Source organism: Pan troglodytes, chromosome 2 (genome assembly GCF_028858775.2).
Source record: "Pan troglodytes isolate AG18354 chromosome 2, NHGRI_mPanTro3-v2.0_pri, whole genome shotgun sequence".
In the NCBI taxonomy this organism is placed as follows: domain Eukaryota; kingdom Metazoa; phylum Chordata; class Mammalia; order Primates; family Hominidae; genus Pan; species Pan troglodytes.
Genome location: NC_086015.1, coordinates 125331138 through 125346954, shown reverse-complemented (window position 1 = coordinate 125346954; position 15817 = coordinate 125331138). Strand labels below are relative to the sequence as shown.

The following is a 15817-nucleotide window of genomic DNA, read 5'->3' as shown; positions in this document are numbered from 1 at the left end:
GTCACCTCTTGTTTGGACGATTGATTGCAACAGCCTTGTGGCTGGCTCCCTTCATTATCGTTCATGGAAAACAATTTGATTATGAAACTTCCTTCCTTTAAAGACCCATGCCTTACTCCTCATGAGTTAGTGTTCACGCTTCTCAGCAAGACACACAAGGCCTTTCAAAGCGTGAATTCAATTTTTCTCTTCTGATTTTATCACCCAACCCATAAAACTGCCCTCACAACCCATACAACAGTTTCACTTGAACCATTCACTATTCCGTGACCATCTTCCCCACCATCCCCCACCCCTAGAACCTTTGAAAACGTTTTGCCTTCTTTACCTCTGTGGAAGCTGTTTCTTCTGCCTGGAATGTCTTCCCTGCTTTCTCTACTGCAATTCTCTACTCTTCCTTGCAGATCTAGATCATGCCACAGTTGGAGCCTGAACCCTTCCCTCTTTTTTTCACCATATCTTTATCTTCCTTAGTCCCTCTTCACACTATTTATTTTTCCATTATAACAGTTTCCTCATCGTGTTAAAAATCTACTACTCATATAGTTGGCCTGCTCTGAGTTCCACAAGTTTGGGGAACGTGTTTCATTTCCCTTTGCACTCCTGGTACTTAGCATAGTAACAGGCCCAGGGTGGAGGCTCAGTTAAGTATCTATTTATTAAAGTCAATATCTATTAACTGATTACTATGAGCTACGAACTGTGCTGGAACTCTAAGGCACCCTAAGTATTTTAAATGCATTACTTCATTTAATCTTCACAATAAATATTTTTTAAAAATTTATAGGTGAGGAAACTGCCTTTCAGAGGGTTTTGGCCAGCTGCCAAAGATCACACAGCTAGTGCGACCCTCAAGCTTTTAGCAGGATATAGAATTGAATCTGTTTTCATTTCTAGCTGATAATGCTATGTGACTGCTGTTAGAATGCTGGAGAGATGTCAGTGTCCCTTTTTTGGACAGAATGCTGAGCAGCTGGGCACCTTTTGAGTAAGTTCTTAGCCTTGTCCCTGGTCACTTCTTTCTTCCTGCTCTGAGCTATGCACTTGATATTTCTTCATTCACTCTCGTATTCCTTACCCTCAGAATGTGGAAACCATTGAACCTTCTAAGTGACAAAGAAACTGAGGCTCAAAGAAGGTAATAACCTGTCCAAAGTTCCTTTAATCGTAGGAAATATTTTTCTTAAGGCCCCCAAAACTGAATGGTTCTTGACTGGGACCCTCAGCCAATGCCTGAAGAGTGTGTAAAGGGATTACTCTGCCTGATTGTTTGAAAATAAAATTAGAAACATTTAAGGAGCTGGGTTTTGGCTTGTTTTTCTTTTTTTCTAACTTTTCCCCTGCAACCATGAACACTTAACAAGCCAGAGAGGTCTTCTGGAAACAGAATCTTGGGTCAGCCATAGAATGGACACATTAACTTTTCTACTGCCTGTCATCTAAACTCTCTCTTTCCTTCAAATTTACATGTCTGTATTGAGCCCCCAGTCAAGTTTCCCCCTCTCCCCCAATTCAGTTTCTTCCAACACCCAGAGATCTTGGAGAGCAGAATGCAAACGGCCTTTTCCTTAGAATCTTATCTCCTCAAAGGAGTGGAATGGCTGGGTCCAGACTTACAAATAACCTTCATTTCTGGACTCCCAGTTCTCCTTGATCCATAGGTTATTCCTTCTTCCTTGTTAGGGCCTCACTTTCCAGACCAAAGCTCTTAGATTCAAGCATCTGCAGCATCCAAGCAGCTCATATAAATGAGGCAGGCAGGTTGCATAGGAAGAGGAGAGCTTATACACCATTGGAAGCTGGGCAGCCTCTGCCAGATTCACCAGTTGTTACCATGTGGGATTATTAGCACACTGTTACTAGATATTCTAATTCTCCAGAAGAGCTGGAAATCTAAACTTATGTGAATTCTCCAGACTTTTGAAATATTGGCAATTAATTATGATTAAGGTTTTTGTTTTGTTTTGTTGTTTTGATGACTCTCTGTCTATGGACCATTTTTAGTCCACCAGCTTTTACTTTTCAATCTCTGGCTTTTACCTTTATCGTATGGTTGCCAGAAATTGTTTTGGACATGGCTCAACACAGCTCTCTCCAAGCTCAAATCTTTTCATCCACAAATGTTTCTTGCTGCTAGAAGTAATGTCTTCCTTCCCTGATCTGCCATAATATATAGCATGGTTGTTCATAGCTTGGCTCTGGAATCAGACTGGCATTTGGAATCCTGGTTGTGTTGTCAGCTATGTAACTAAGCGAGACTCAGTTTTCACTTATGGAAAATCAGGGATAATACTACTTACCTCCTGCAGTTATGATGATTAAATGAGATCATATATGATACAATATAGTTTGCCATAATTCCTTTTAGAGGCTAACACATATTAGCTATGGTGATATCTCTTCCCATAGAAGCTTCTAAACAGGATTTCTATCTGATTCATCTTCATCTTTCCAACATTAAATAAAACTTTATTGAATAAATTAATAGTCAAATAGTTTCAGCCCCCTACTTTCTCGCTCTGACTCACTACAGCCTGGGCCCCAATATAATAGTCCTAAAATATTCCATTTACAATTTTCTCACTCTCTCCTGAACCTCTGATGCACTAACAGAGGTCAGAGGTAAAACTGGTGATTTATACCAAACCAGCCCCTCCAGATATTGAGCTATTATATAAATATTAGGATTTCACTGGTAAGTTTGTCTTTCTGGCTCCTCTTGAAATATAAGACTTGGCTGTTCTGAACCACTTCCTTATACACAGGACAACAGAGTGGTGACCAGAAGCACTTCTTGAAATGGGGCTCGCCTGTGGACATACACAGCTTCTGCCATTCATACGTCATGGAGCTGTACATAAACCACAGGCCTGCATCACTCACTTCTGTCATCTGAGGATCTATGTTGGCCATTTGTGGCATACGGGCTATACCTCACTACTAGATTACTTTTCAACTTGATTTCATCCTGCTCAGCAGAGCAATGTAATTGTACTGAAGATCTGGCAATTTTAGTCAAAGAAATAACCCTATTTCCATAATCCCACCAATCAAGAGGTAACTACTATGACTATCTTATTTTTTACTATGCTATCTTATTTTTATGCTTTTTTTTCCCTCTTGGTGCTCCCCCTTGCTCCAGCATCATCCCCACCTTAGGAGCAGCTACCTTTCGTTGTCCTGCTTTGTCAACCCTGTGTCACAACTGTCTGGTCTGGATGGTGGAGAGGCATGGTTTATGCACTGCCTCAAAAGCTGCCTGTGAAAAGACACTTTCCCTTCCCCTTTCTCTCTTGTTTGGCTGATTCATCTGTCCTTGGATGGTTTTGCATGAGCTGACTTTTTGGAGTTGTTGGGCAGCTCCTGATCCAAGATTAAAGAACATTACTTTGTTTGTTTGTTTTGTAAACCAATATTTATGCCAAGATTTTTCTGTGCAAATATATTCTCAATTAAAACACCAGCTTCTCAATTCCTGATATGGAGCTTTCTTTCTAAAATTCTTCCTAGGCCAGGTGCGGTGGGTCACACCTATAATACAGCACTTTAGAAGGCCAAGGTGGGCAGATCACTTGAGGTCAGGAGTTTGAGACCAGCCCCATGATGAAACTGTGTCTCTACTAAAAATACAAGAAAATTAGCTGGGTGTGGTGGCGTGTCCTGAACCCGGGAGGTGAAGGCTGCAGTGAACTGAGATTGCACTACTGCACTCCAGCCTAGGTGGACAAAGTGAGTGAGACTCTGTCTTAAAAAAAAAAAAAAAAAAAAAAATTCTTTCTATGTACTTACTTAGTTTTAGGAACCATTTACCAAAATAAAACACACATTCTGTGGATTATTTTCTTTACAATTCTGTATGTAGCCTTATGTTGTCTTCTCTCATTAAGGAGTCATTATTAACTTCATTTTTAACTTACTTACCTATTCTTCTACTTATTTAGGTTGATTCTTATTTTTCATTACATTAAATAATGTAATAAACATTTTGGTGCACAAATATGTTTCCGTAGCTCTTGTTATTTAACTAGCTAGATCCCTAGAGGTGAAATTATTAAAGCAAGATATATAAACATTTTTATAATTAAAAAATGGTAGTTTATATATCTTCTAGAATTAGAAGTGTAAGTTTGAATACAGTTCATGATTACTAATGAGCAAAAAAATCTTTGTAAATGAAAAGCAAACTTAAAATATTTGAAGTCCAGAAAGCGAAAAAGAAAGATTTCATAGACAACTTCATGAAAGCACTTACATGATTACTATTATAGAATAGAATTTTATTTTAATGATTTTGGCACCCTACCTTACATAAAATTTATTTTAGGTGGCTTTGTTGCTTGACTTTCACCTGATTCAACTGCATTTGGCATGCCCTTCTCTTATCTATAGTTAGGAGGTCTACTATAGCAACTTCTAGGTTATAGGTAAGAGTCCATCTGCTGGAAATCAATCAGAAAAGGCAGAGCTAAAGAACTCTGACAATTAAAAATATAGGAAATAATAGATTTTAAAGCAAAGAATGCAAGTCCTAAAATATCTTATATCCATAGGACTTCCTGTCCATTATAAATTGTTATATTCCTCATGGCATTGGCAAGTGCTTGGTAGCCTCATCTTACAGAGGACACTGAAGTTCAGGAAGCTGATAGGTTTCCCAAAGTGATATCACTAATAAATAGAAGATGATTTATTAACTACTTATTATTTGATACCAACCAAACTAGCTCAAAACCCTGGCATTTATCTAAGACATCATACTGCCTACAGACAAATAGGAAACAGCTACCTTCATGCTCCTATGAAACGTCACACCCTGTTATAAAAAACTCTTATAAAAAATCACCTTTGATATATTTACCACAAAACTGAAATTCTTGAGAACAGAAATCATGTTTACTCATACTCATCTTTGGTGTATTTTTAATGTTTAGCACAGTGCCTGGAACAAAGATGCTGAATGAACTGAAAAAAAATGTACTAAGGACATGGAGAAATTGGCAGTGCCCAGAATGGGTGTCTGCTTGTACAACCATTTTTAAGACTCTTGATATTGTTGACATATTGCTTTCCAGAAATGTTCTCCCCATTCATATTCCCACAATCAGTAGTATATGAAAGTATCCTCTTATTGCATACTTATTAGCATGATTACTCCCAACCCTCCCAAAATCCACATAAATTGTTAATTTGTAAAAGGAGAATATCTTGTGTTTGAATTGGCATTTTTTTTAATATTTAGTGAAGACGAACATTTTTAGTTTTTTTTTTTTTTACTTTTTATACTTTTCATTTTTAAATAATTATTGATTCAAAAGAAGTTGAAAAAATGTACAGGGAAGTCCTGTGTACCTTCACCCAGCTTCCTTCAGTGGTAACATCTTGCGCACAGAGTTTGTGTTACGATTCACCCACTGAGGGACTTTTTTCCCCAGTTTTTTACTATTATGAATAAAGCTGGTATAAATATTCATATACTGATTTTTGCAGGAGCATAGGCTTTTATTTCTCTGGGATCAAAACCCAAGAATGCAGTTGCTGGGTCATATACTAAATGCATGTTTGGTTTTATAAGAAACTGCCAAACTGTTTTCTAGAGTGGCTTGACCATTGTACATTCCCAACAAGCAATGTATGCATGATCCAGTTTCTCTGCATCCTGCCAGCATTTGGTGTTGTCATTATCTTTTATTATTTTAACCATTTTTATAAGTAGGTAGTGGTTTAATTTTTTCATAAAGGCAAATGATGTTGACTATCTTATATGGTTGTTCACCATCTGTATATTTTCTTTGGGGAAATGTCTTTTTATATCTTTTGCCCATTTTTCTGATTGGATTGTTTGTTTTACTGTCTAATCTGATACAGGAAAATATCTCATTGGTGTTTGAATTGGCATTTCTTTAGTATTTGGTGAGAATGAACTTTTTGTCATGTTTATTTCTTTTTAAAACAATTACTGAATTATTAACTGCATTAATTGTTTTTGTCATTTCATAATTGTGGGTTTCTATTTCTAAATAGACTTTAAAAAAGTATCAGCAATTTCATTTGTATTCATCACAGTACCTTAAACTATCAGGCTCTTGATAAAGATTTATTGTTTAGTTGGTTGAAAATAGTTGTAATATTGGGGTGATAATCTAGGTTGGCCTTGATTAATCTAGGTAGTTGAGTATTTTAGGTTTATCCAGTTTTACCATTTTCTGGTGTGTATTGACTAATTGGTTCACTTAACCAAATGTTCATTCCTTTTATTTTTACTTGATGTTTTAGTGCAAATCTGATTCATTTGACACCTAATAATATAGAGCTGTGACATTAGGGTTGTTTGGCTTATCATATTCCTGCCACTACAGAAAGATTAATTTCGACTCAAAGCTTTCTAAGAAAGTGTTTTAATACTTCTCTATTCCAAACTCTAATGGGTTTTTTTCCCCATTCTGTTTATTGATGTAAATTATAAATGATCCCTGAAATTCCTCTTGGGCTTGTTTTCTTCTTTATCTCACCAGATTCACCAGAGGCTTTACCTCTGCGAAGCCTCAAATCTCAACTTGCCTCTGAACTGACAATACAGAATAGAATCTGTATGTTATGTGCACTCAAAATCCAACATGTAAAATGACTGCAAAAAATATTTTCTTCCAGAAATCCTTCCCAAACTAGTTTTGGGTGGGAAAAATAAAGTATTGGATTTTATTTTGGGTTAGCCTTTTTTTTTAATTTAAATTAAAATTTTTTTAGGAATGGGAGTCTCGCTATGTTGCTCAGACTGGTCTTGAACGGAACTCCGCGCCTCAAGCCATCCTCCCACCTCCGCCTCCTGAGTCACTGGGATTACAGGCATGAGCCATTGACCTCAGCTCTGTTTAACCTTTAAAATGGAGGAAGGAAGAACTCCGGGTCTGGCTGGCTTGGCTCCAGATTATTTCCACCGACAGCAGAGGTGAGTTTACTCCCGTGAGGAGGTCTCATTTTATCACCAGACTTTCTGCAGGAGACCATCTGTGCTGCCTCCATTTTCCAAGCTCTCCAAAGTCTACTGCCTCCACTCAACTGGGAGTGTTCTGCAAAGGTCAAGGTCACTGAGGGCCTCTGGACTGACATTTTCAGTCATTCTCCTACTTCGCCTTTCTGCAGAATTTGACCTGTGACTACACTCTGCTTTGTGAAATGTTTCTACTCTTAATTTAAGTGATGTAATCCTGTTTTGGTTTCTTTCCCTCCTCACTGATGCACTTATTCACAGCTTCTTTCTCTGGCTGTATGCACTCTCATCAAGTGTATTAGTTTGCTGGGGCTGTGGTAACAAAGTACCACAAACTGGGGTGGCTTAAACAACAAAAATTTATTTTTTTTCTGGAAGCCAGGAGTCCAAACTTAGGGTTTCCACAGGGTTGGTTCTTTCTGAAGGTTGTGAGGAAAGAATCTGTTGCGAGCCTTTCTCCCTGGCTTGTATGTGGATGGCCGTCTTCGCCCTGTGTCTTCACACCACTTTTCCGCTGTGTGTTTCCCTTCCTTACAATAAGCACAACAATTGTCTTGGATTAGGACCCACCCTAATGACCTCATTTAAATTTTATTATCTCTGTAAAGACCCTATCTCCAAATATGATCAAATCCTGAAGTCCTGGGAGTTAGGATTTCAACATATGAATTTTAAGGGAGCCACAATTCAACGCTTAACATGTAGTCACTACAGTTACCTTTCATGTCACATCTCATGTGTTCAACATGGAAAGCTTGGTAAATATGCTGTTTCCATGAATGCATTCTCCTCTTTCTTGCATCCATCTCCCCACTTGATTTCTTTCTTTTTTTTTTTTGAGACGGAGTCTCACTCTGTCACCCAGGCTGGAGTGCCGTGGTGCCATCTCAGCTCACTGCAACCTCTGCCTCCCGGGTTCAAGCTATTCTCGTGCCTCAGTCTCCCAAGTAGCTGGGACTACAGGCCCACTTGATTTCTATGACACCACTTTTCTCCTGGGCTGCTCCAGTCTCTCTAGCCCCTCCTTAGTATCTATTGTAGATTCTTCTTCCTCATCTCCCTCCTTAGATGTCAAGGTTTTCCAGGTTCTGTCCTTGGCTTCCTCTCAATCCTCCATCCTCTCTGCTACTGAATTGACCCACAATGAGAATTTCAACTGTCAACCATACTTATGCAGAAGACTCTTCATGTGCATTCCAGGCCATCCCTCTTTTTTGAACTTGCACCTAAATATCTACTTGTCTGCTTGGACATCTCTATCCAGCTGCTGCAGAGGCACCTCAAACTCAACATGTTAGAGAAGGAATTCACCATCTGTCTTTTCTCTCTGCCTGGCGCAAACCCACTCTGTTTCCTATACCTTCCATTTTGTGAAGGATGCCACTATGCACTTAGATCTCTCCTCCTCTCCCAGTGTCTACATCTGTCAAAAACCAAATTCTGTCAATTCTGGTGCTAAAATATCTCTTAAATGCATCCTCTCCTGTCTGATCCCACCATAACTGCCCTGGTTTCATGCCCTCACCATTTCTCCTTGGCTTACTCCAATAGTCTCCTAAATGATCTCCTTGTCACTCCAAATCAGTTTTCATTCTTCTGCCAGGGGATTTTTTTAAAGTAAATTTTATCATGTCTCTATTTGTTTATGATTCTTCAAACTTAGGCTTTTCCTTTAGGATGATCATAGCTGGATGCCTGGACTGTGGGCTCCTTGTTCTGGCCCCACCCAGCTTCATTCTCTATTATTACTCCCCATTAGGCATCTTCTCAAAGCTATACTTAAAATTCCCCCATGCACCTAGACCCCATTTGTCTATTTAATTACCCAGGCCTTGAGACTTTAAACCACATTAACCTCCCATGAAGCCCATAGCTGGTGGCCTACAAAAGCCCCAGTGTCTCTGAGTCATCTGCTCTCTCTTGCACTAGCTCTTTGCTCCAGGCTTCATTCCTGCTCCTAAGTTGACTCTCAGTTTCCTTAACTTCACCTGCCTTTCTACCATTTGGCTTCCCATTGTCATCAGTCACTCCCTGGAGGCTGGCCTTGTCCTGGGTACTGCTTGTTTTAGATCAGCTCCTCCATCCCAAAAGCACAACTTGGGGTTGTCCTGCCAGGCTCAGAGGATACTGAACATTTCTGCTGGAAAAAACCTTCCTCCATTCTGTTCTTAGTAATGCCATTAAGTGGTTGTATAATCTTGGACAAATCACTTTTCCTCTGTTTCTTAATCCAAACAGTAATAGTAGTAAAAACTACTAACAATTCCTGAGTACTTAGCAGGATATGGATTATCTCATTAAAATCTCACAACTACTTTACGACATATTACCATACTCCCATTTTACAGACATGAAACTGGGAATTACAATGGTTAAGCAACTTGTCCAAAATCACATAGCTAGGAAGTTGGGGAACTGGTATTCAAACCCCAGCAGCCTGGCTTCAATGTGCGGCCATTTAGCCACTGCACTGTCCTCCCTCTCAATATGCAACTCACCCTAGAGAGCCATGCAATCACTTCTGTAAAATAAGGAAAGAGTGCTCCAGCCTGTTCTAAATATAAAATTCTATCAGAACATGCCTTTCAAGATCTAATGAGTTATGGGTAGAGTGGGTGTATTTTGAAGAGGATTCAAGAGATGAAGAAAGATAAATGCAAAGGGCTAAAGCCCTAACTATGGAATCTCACAACTTATAAATTATCACACATCACTAGATGGTTACTTCTCTGAAAAAAACCAGCTATTGTTTTTTTTTAATCTTAAATATTTAACTTTATTTTTCTGCCTACAGATGGGATTCAAACTGAAAAGCACACAGTAGAAAATACAAACTACCTATATTTCTGATTAATATTATTTGTATACATGTATCATGTATAAAAGTGATAGCACTGTTCGTTCTGCATTTTTCCCCTTTAAACACATTATGAATTGTTCTACAATGGAATTTTAAATAATTACATGGTATTCCATTATGGATGTTCCATAATCAACCAATCACTTGTTTTTAAACATGTAAATTGTTTCTAAGATTTTCCTTATTAGAAACAATAGCAAGAAAAATATCCATCACTAAAACTTTACAAACATGTATTATTATATCTTAGGATAAATTCCTAAAAGGTGAATTGCTTGGTTAAAGGGCATATACATTTTAAAGGCTTTTGATATGTATCACTAGATTATTATCCAGAAAGATGATATCACCACTAGTGCGCAACTAGGGTACAAATAATCCTCCCTTCTTAGCAAGATAGAGGATTCTTGATTGCTTGCTTTTTAAAACTTAATATTTATCTCTTTGATAGAGAAAAAATGATACTTCACTGTTGTTTTAATTTGCATTTATTTCATCTCTTATGAGAGCAAACATTGTTTAATGGCTATTACTGGTTCATGACCAATCTTCAGGCACTGTGAAACAAAAGGAATCTTAACAAGTTCAATATAGACAGCAGCCTATGGTTTTTTAGACCTTTGCAGACAGTGCTAGCATAATTAAGTAGTATCCCCTCTATGGTACCACAAAAATTATAAATTTTGAAATTCTTTTTTTCTTCATACAAGTATAACCCTTCAAAATTCCACTGGAGCAAAAGGAATCTTTACTGGAAAATTAAATTTTAATCTTCCGAAATAAAAGCAACAAAGCTTTTTCTCAAACCAGTAAGCGCTGGGTAGATGAATGTTACTTCGATTTTCAAAGAACAGTAATTATAAATACATAGTGACGGCCGGGTGCGCGGTGGCTTACGCCTGTAATCCCAGCACTTTGGGAGGCCAAGGTGGGCAGATCACAAGGTCAAGAGATCGAGACCATCCTGGCCAACATGGTGAAACCCCGTCTCTACTAAAAATACAAAAATTAGCCGGGCGTGGTGGCGCGCGCCTGTAGTCCCAGCTACTCAGGAGACTGAGGAAGGAGAATCGTTTGAATCCGAGAGGCGGAGGTTGCAGTGAGCTGAGATTGAGCCACTGCACTCCAGCTTGGCGAAAGAGCGAGACTCTGTCTCAAAAATAAATAATTAAAAATAAATAAATAAATAAATAAATAAATACATAGTGACTAGCGCCAGCTGCCACCACCCAAGAGAAGGGCGGGTGTGACTCCTTCCAGGAAGTCTCCACAGCATGGAGAAACCTTCTGGCGCACCACGAAGCGGGCAGGAAAGATTTTAGCTCTACCCCTTATGAATAGTGTGAATTAGGGCAAGTTTTTTAAGCCACAGTTACCCCGTCTGTCAAAAAGAATGATGATGTCTTTCCAAAAGTCATTGTGAAGAATAAAATTCAGTGAAATAACACTAGTAAAGTACCCAGCACATCATGCATGTTCAATACATGGTAACTAATTTAATCACTCTACCTCCTTCCACTACCCAACCCTGCCCAGAATCTCCCATGGCCTGACTATGACATATTAACTGAGTTTTGCATTTTCTCCTTATACCTCTTTTTTCTCTTTCTTTTTCTTCATCTCTCTCCCTCTACCTTCTCTATCTCATTCCTCCACCCTCAGACCAAACTGACCCTGGTAGACAAAAAACGTATTCCCTGTTATTTGTCATTCTTATGCAGATATTTTAAAAATTCCTGATTCTTCACTAAAATCAATGACTGTAACATTCAGTATTTGAATAACAGATTTACAAAACCAAAATTAGGCACCTAAAAATATATATAACTACCACCAATGAACTGCTTTGGGCATTGCAAATAATTCTTGCCTTCATGTGCCAAAGATCTTTTGTAGAAAAAGAAAGCTTCTCCACTTAGGAACTAAGTGAAGGACACACATCAAAGCACCGTCTTCAACCTCAGCCTTTCACTGCAGTCACAACTCATAACTTCTCTGCAAAGAATAAGAATTATTACTCACCACTGGGGATCCATTTTGGCTGCTTCTGCTGTGACCTAATATCTGGAAATAACCCCACTCATCCGTGCGTCTGTGCTAGTCCCTGTTACAGCAGCAGAGAAGCAAAGCTTTCACCCTGTGCAAGCCTTCCTCGGCAATGACTGTATACCTACCCAGCTAACTTTCTTTAAGAGAAGCTGTTCCTCTTTTCTCTACAGATTTTGACCACACTTGAGGAAGAAATTTAACCCTTTCCTTGCAGTTTAAATTCATTGACGTAGGTCTACATGTATTAAAGAATATATAATTCAGTAGCTTGAGTTCCAGACATGACGTTAAGATGAGCCTGAATAAAAAATCTCCCCTCTTGAAATTCCCTCAAAAAACCTAGAAAATAAAATAATTAGAAAGAGAAAACAAACCTCCGCAGCAACAAAATAGAATAAAGAGGCATTCTACAGATTTTGGTAAGATAATAAAAAGTGATTTATTGTGGTTGTGGATTGGGAGTGAGTAGCCACCTAACCCTGCCAATTTCCACAACCAAAGTGTGGAGAGTTTCACTGAGCTGGGGTGGGGGGTGGGAGATGGGGAGATGTTCTGTAAGGACTGCATAACCAAGGAGGGCAGACAGAAGCTACTGCTTTTATTATTTCATTCCTACTATAGCCAAGGATTGCATTGATGAAAGCGAATATTCTGAAACAGAAGTCTGAAAAAAAGGCAGCATTATAAAATTAATAGATGTCCCTAAGAGACAAATATAGAATTAATCAAGCAGAAACTATACTAGAAGATATTTCCTCGTATGAATTAAAATGGGCATCATCCAGGAACTCAAACTGTTTAGTGTATCAAAGCAAAAGTTATGAAAATCGATTCTCATCCAGACAAATCACTGTGAACATTTTAAATTCCAAAGGCAAAGCTAAAAACAAAATGAAAACAGAATGACTATAGAGAAACAAAAAACAACTTGGCATCTTATTCAACCCTAAATGGCAAAAAACAACAGAACAATATCTGCAGAATTTTGAATTAGCATTATCCACCTAGATAAGATGCCAGTTAAGTGTGAAGTCAATAGAAATATGTCACCAAGCAGGCAAGAAAACAACAACTGCAACAGAAATACCACCACCAAGACAGCCTTCCTAAATAAATTATTTAAGGATATATTCCAGAATAATAAATGAATTAAAATAGAAAGCCTTAAAATGGAGAAGCCATGGCTTAAAACACCAGTGCTGAGCTTTAAAGCAAGTTAAACATGGAGAAATAAGGCTAAATAATTATAAATTAGTTTAGACCAAAATGCTAAATAAGAAAAACTTATTAGAAGTAGATTACATATATTATTTCAAGGAAGTTTAAAAATAGCAGATGACATCACTGCTAACTAGAGCAAGGAAGCAAAATCAACACAATTAATAATCTTCAAATAAGAAGATAGAACAATGATTATTTTATCAACTTTGATAATTTCATCTGGATTTGAGAATTTTAAAAAATGAAGACAGCAATAATATAAGTTATCTATCTTCAAAATTATTGCAGAGCAGGAGTGCAAATAAAATAGTATTTATAAGTACATGACACATCAGAAATAAGATGAGATAAAAAAATCCATGTAAACCTCATTTGTTATAAATATTAAATATTAAAGGTATGGGATGTCATTTTTCAGTTTCTTGGTAGCAGTATACACACTCAAATTTCCATTTCTTGGTATCAATGCATACACTCAAATTTTTATTTAAGATAGCATAAGAATTTTCTCCTGTTATCATAAACTTTTTAGTAGTCATTAAATAGTACATTAATAGTACATCAAGTATACACTGTGAAAGCTGGCTGTAATGGCACATATCTGTAATCCTGGCTACTCAGGAGGCTGAGGTGGGAAGATTGCTTGAACCCAGGAGTTTGAGACCATCTTGGGCAACATAATGAGACCGTGTCTCATACACACAAAAAAGGTATATATTGTAGTGAAATTATCTTCCTAATATCAGACAGTTTTAGCTTTTAATATTTTTATATTACAATTTTCTAATTAATATATTTAGTATATACATTTAGGAGTTTTTAGTATTTATTAGTTATCCATTGCCATATAACAAATTATCTCAAAATTTATTTCCTTAAAACAATAAATGTTTAGGGATTGATATCCAGAATATATGATTAAAAAAACTCCTACAACTTTGCAGAAGAAACAACAAACAATTAAAAAGTAGGCAAAAGAGTTGAACAGACATTTCTTCAAGGAAGATATAGAAATGGCCAATATCACATGAAAATGTGCTCAAAACCACTACTCATTAGGGAAATGCAAATCAAAACCACAGTGAACGTCAGCAAGATGGCAGAATGAGAAACCCCAGCCTGTGCTCCCTCCCACAGAGACACTAACTTAACTATACACAGACCAATTCCTTTTGTGAGAAATCCAGAAGCTGGCTAAGAGGCTACATCACACTAGGTGAGCAAAAAAAACAACTGCACTGAAGCCAGTAGGAAAATTCATGGTATACCCTCACCATAGTCTGTCCTCTCGGCACAGGGCCACATGGTTAGGAGGAAATTCCCAGTTTTTGGCTTCTCCCTGAAGAAGAAATGAGAAGACTAGACCATATATCCAAAGTTCTGACTTTTTGGCCGGGCGCGGTGGCTCATGCCTGTAATCCCAGCACTTTGGGAGGCCAAGGCAGGCGGATCACTTGAGGTCAGGAGTTTGAGATCAGTCCGGTCAACATGGTGAAACCCCATCTCTACTAAAAATACAAAAATTAGCCAGGCATGCTGGCACATTCCTCCCGGCTACTTGGAAGGCCGAGGCAGGAGAATTGCTTGAACCCGGGAGGCGGAGGTTGCAGTGAGCCGAGATTGCGCCATTGCACTCCAGCCTGGGCGAAGAAGCGACACTCCGTCTCAAAACAACAACAACAACAAAAAACCAAAGTTCTGACTTTCTTGGGGGCTGCCTGAGGGACTAGCTTCTGTCTTACCTGTCTTAGAGAGTTTATAGGACCCACCATACTCTAGATGCCTGGGGGACACTGAGAACAAAAAAATACTGGGTAATATATTGCTGTCCTAGAGGGTTCTTGCTACAGCAGATTCAGACTGATACAGTTCAGTGGCCTATCCCTAGGGGACATGGAAAAGAGTGAAGCATGCAACCAATATTCCTGCTTTTTGGGGAAATGGGGAGATGCCCATAGGATTGGTTTCTTTCTTGTCTGTCTTGAATCACTGGCATACTCTAGATGCCTGGGGCCCCATGAAAAGAAACCAAAGAGCTATATAGCATGATGCTATTTCAGAGGACCTGTGGCACAGCAGAGGCCAATACAGCTCAGTGCCCTCTTCTTCAGGAGGGCAAGAGAAAAATAGAACATGTGTCCAGAATTCTGGCTTTTCAAGGGGCTGCCAAAGGGACTGGTTTCCACGTAGCCCCACTTAAGGCAGAGAAGGTCTAACATACTCTAGAAGACTAGGGGCTGCCAAGAACAAAAAAAAAAGAGCTGGACAGTGTGCTGCTACTTTGGAGGACACACACTATAGAAGATAGACAACAGATGGAGCAAGAGATAATGAACTCTTAAAAAAGAGAAGCCAGAAAATCTCTCTACTTAGGAATCTACGTGCACAAGCCCAGAGAAAACGTATCCACAGAAAATGTTTGAGAGGTCCCCAGAATCTTTAGCCAGGCTAAAGATTATGAAGGTCTTTCCCAGTACAAAGCCAGCTGGTAAAGACTGGAAGAAGTGGCTGGTTTGTTGTTGTTGTTGTTGTTGTTTGTTTGTTTGTTTTGTTTTTTAATATGCAGATACCAACACAAAGTTCTAAGAAATATGAAGAAACGAGAAATGGTCAAGTCAAAGAAACAAAATAAGTCTCCAGAAACAGATCCTAAAGAAACAGAGGTATATGAATTATCTGACAAAAAATTCTAAATAGCC

The 15817-nt window shown here is 38.4% G+C and overlaps 1 protein-coding gene across 2 annotated transcripts in view; it reads right to left on the bottom strand.

Annotated features, from left to right (window-relative positions):
- Positions 1-12012, bottom strand: part of CD86 (CD86 molecule) — a 64419-nt gene extending 52407 nt beyond the window's left edge. For both annotated transcript variants that reach the window (XM_526283.7, XM_016941744.4), the window contains exon 1: positions 11871-12012. In XM_526283.7, coding sequence (XP_526283.2) covers positions 11871-11884 — 14 coding nt within the window. In that variant the 5' untranslated portion in view covers positions 11885-12012. The remainder of the gene's footprint in view (positions 1-11870) is intronic.
- Positions 12013-15817: the final 3805 nt, after the last annotated feature.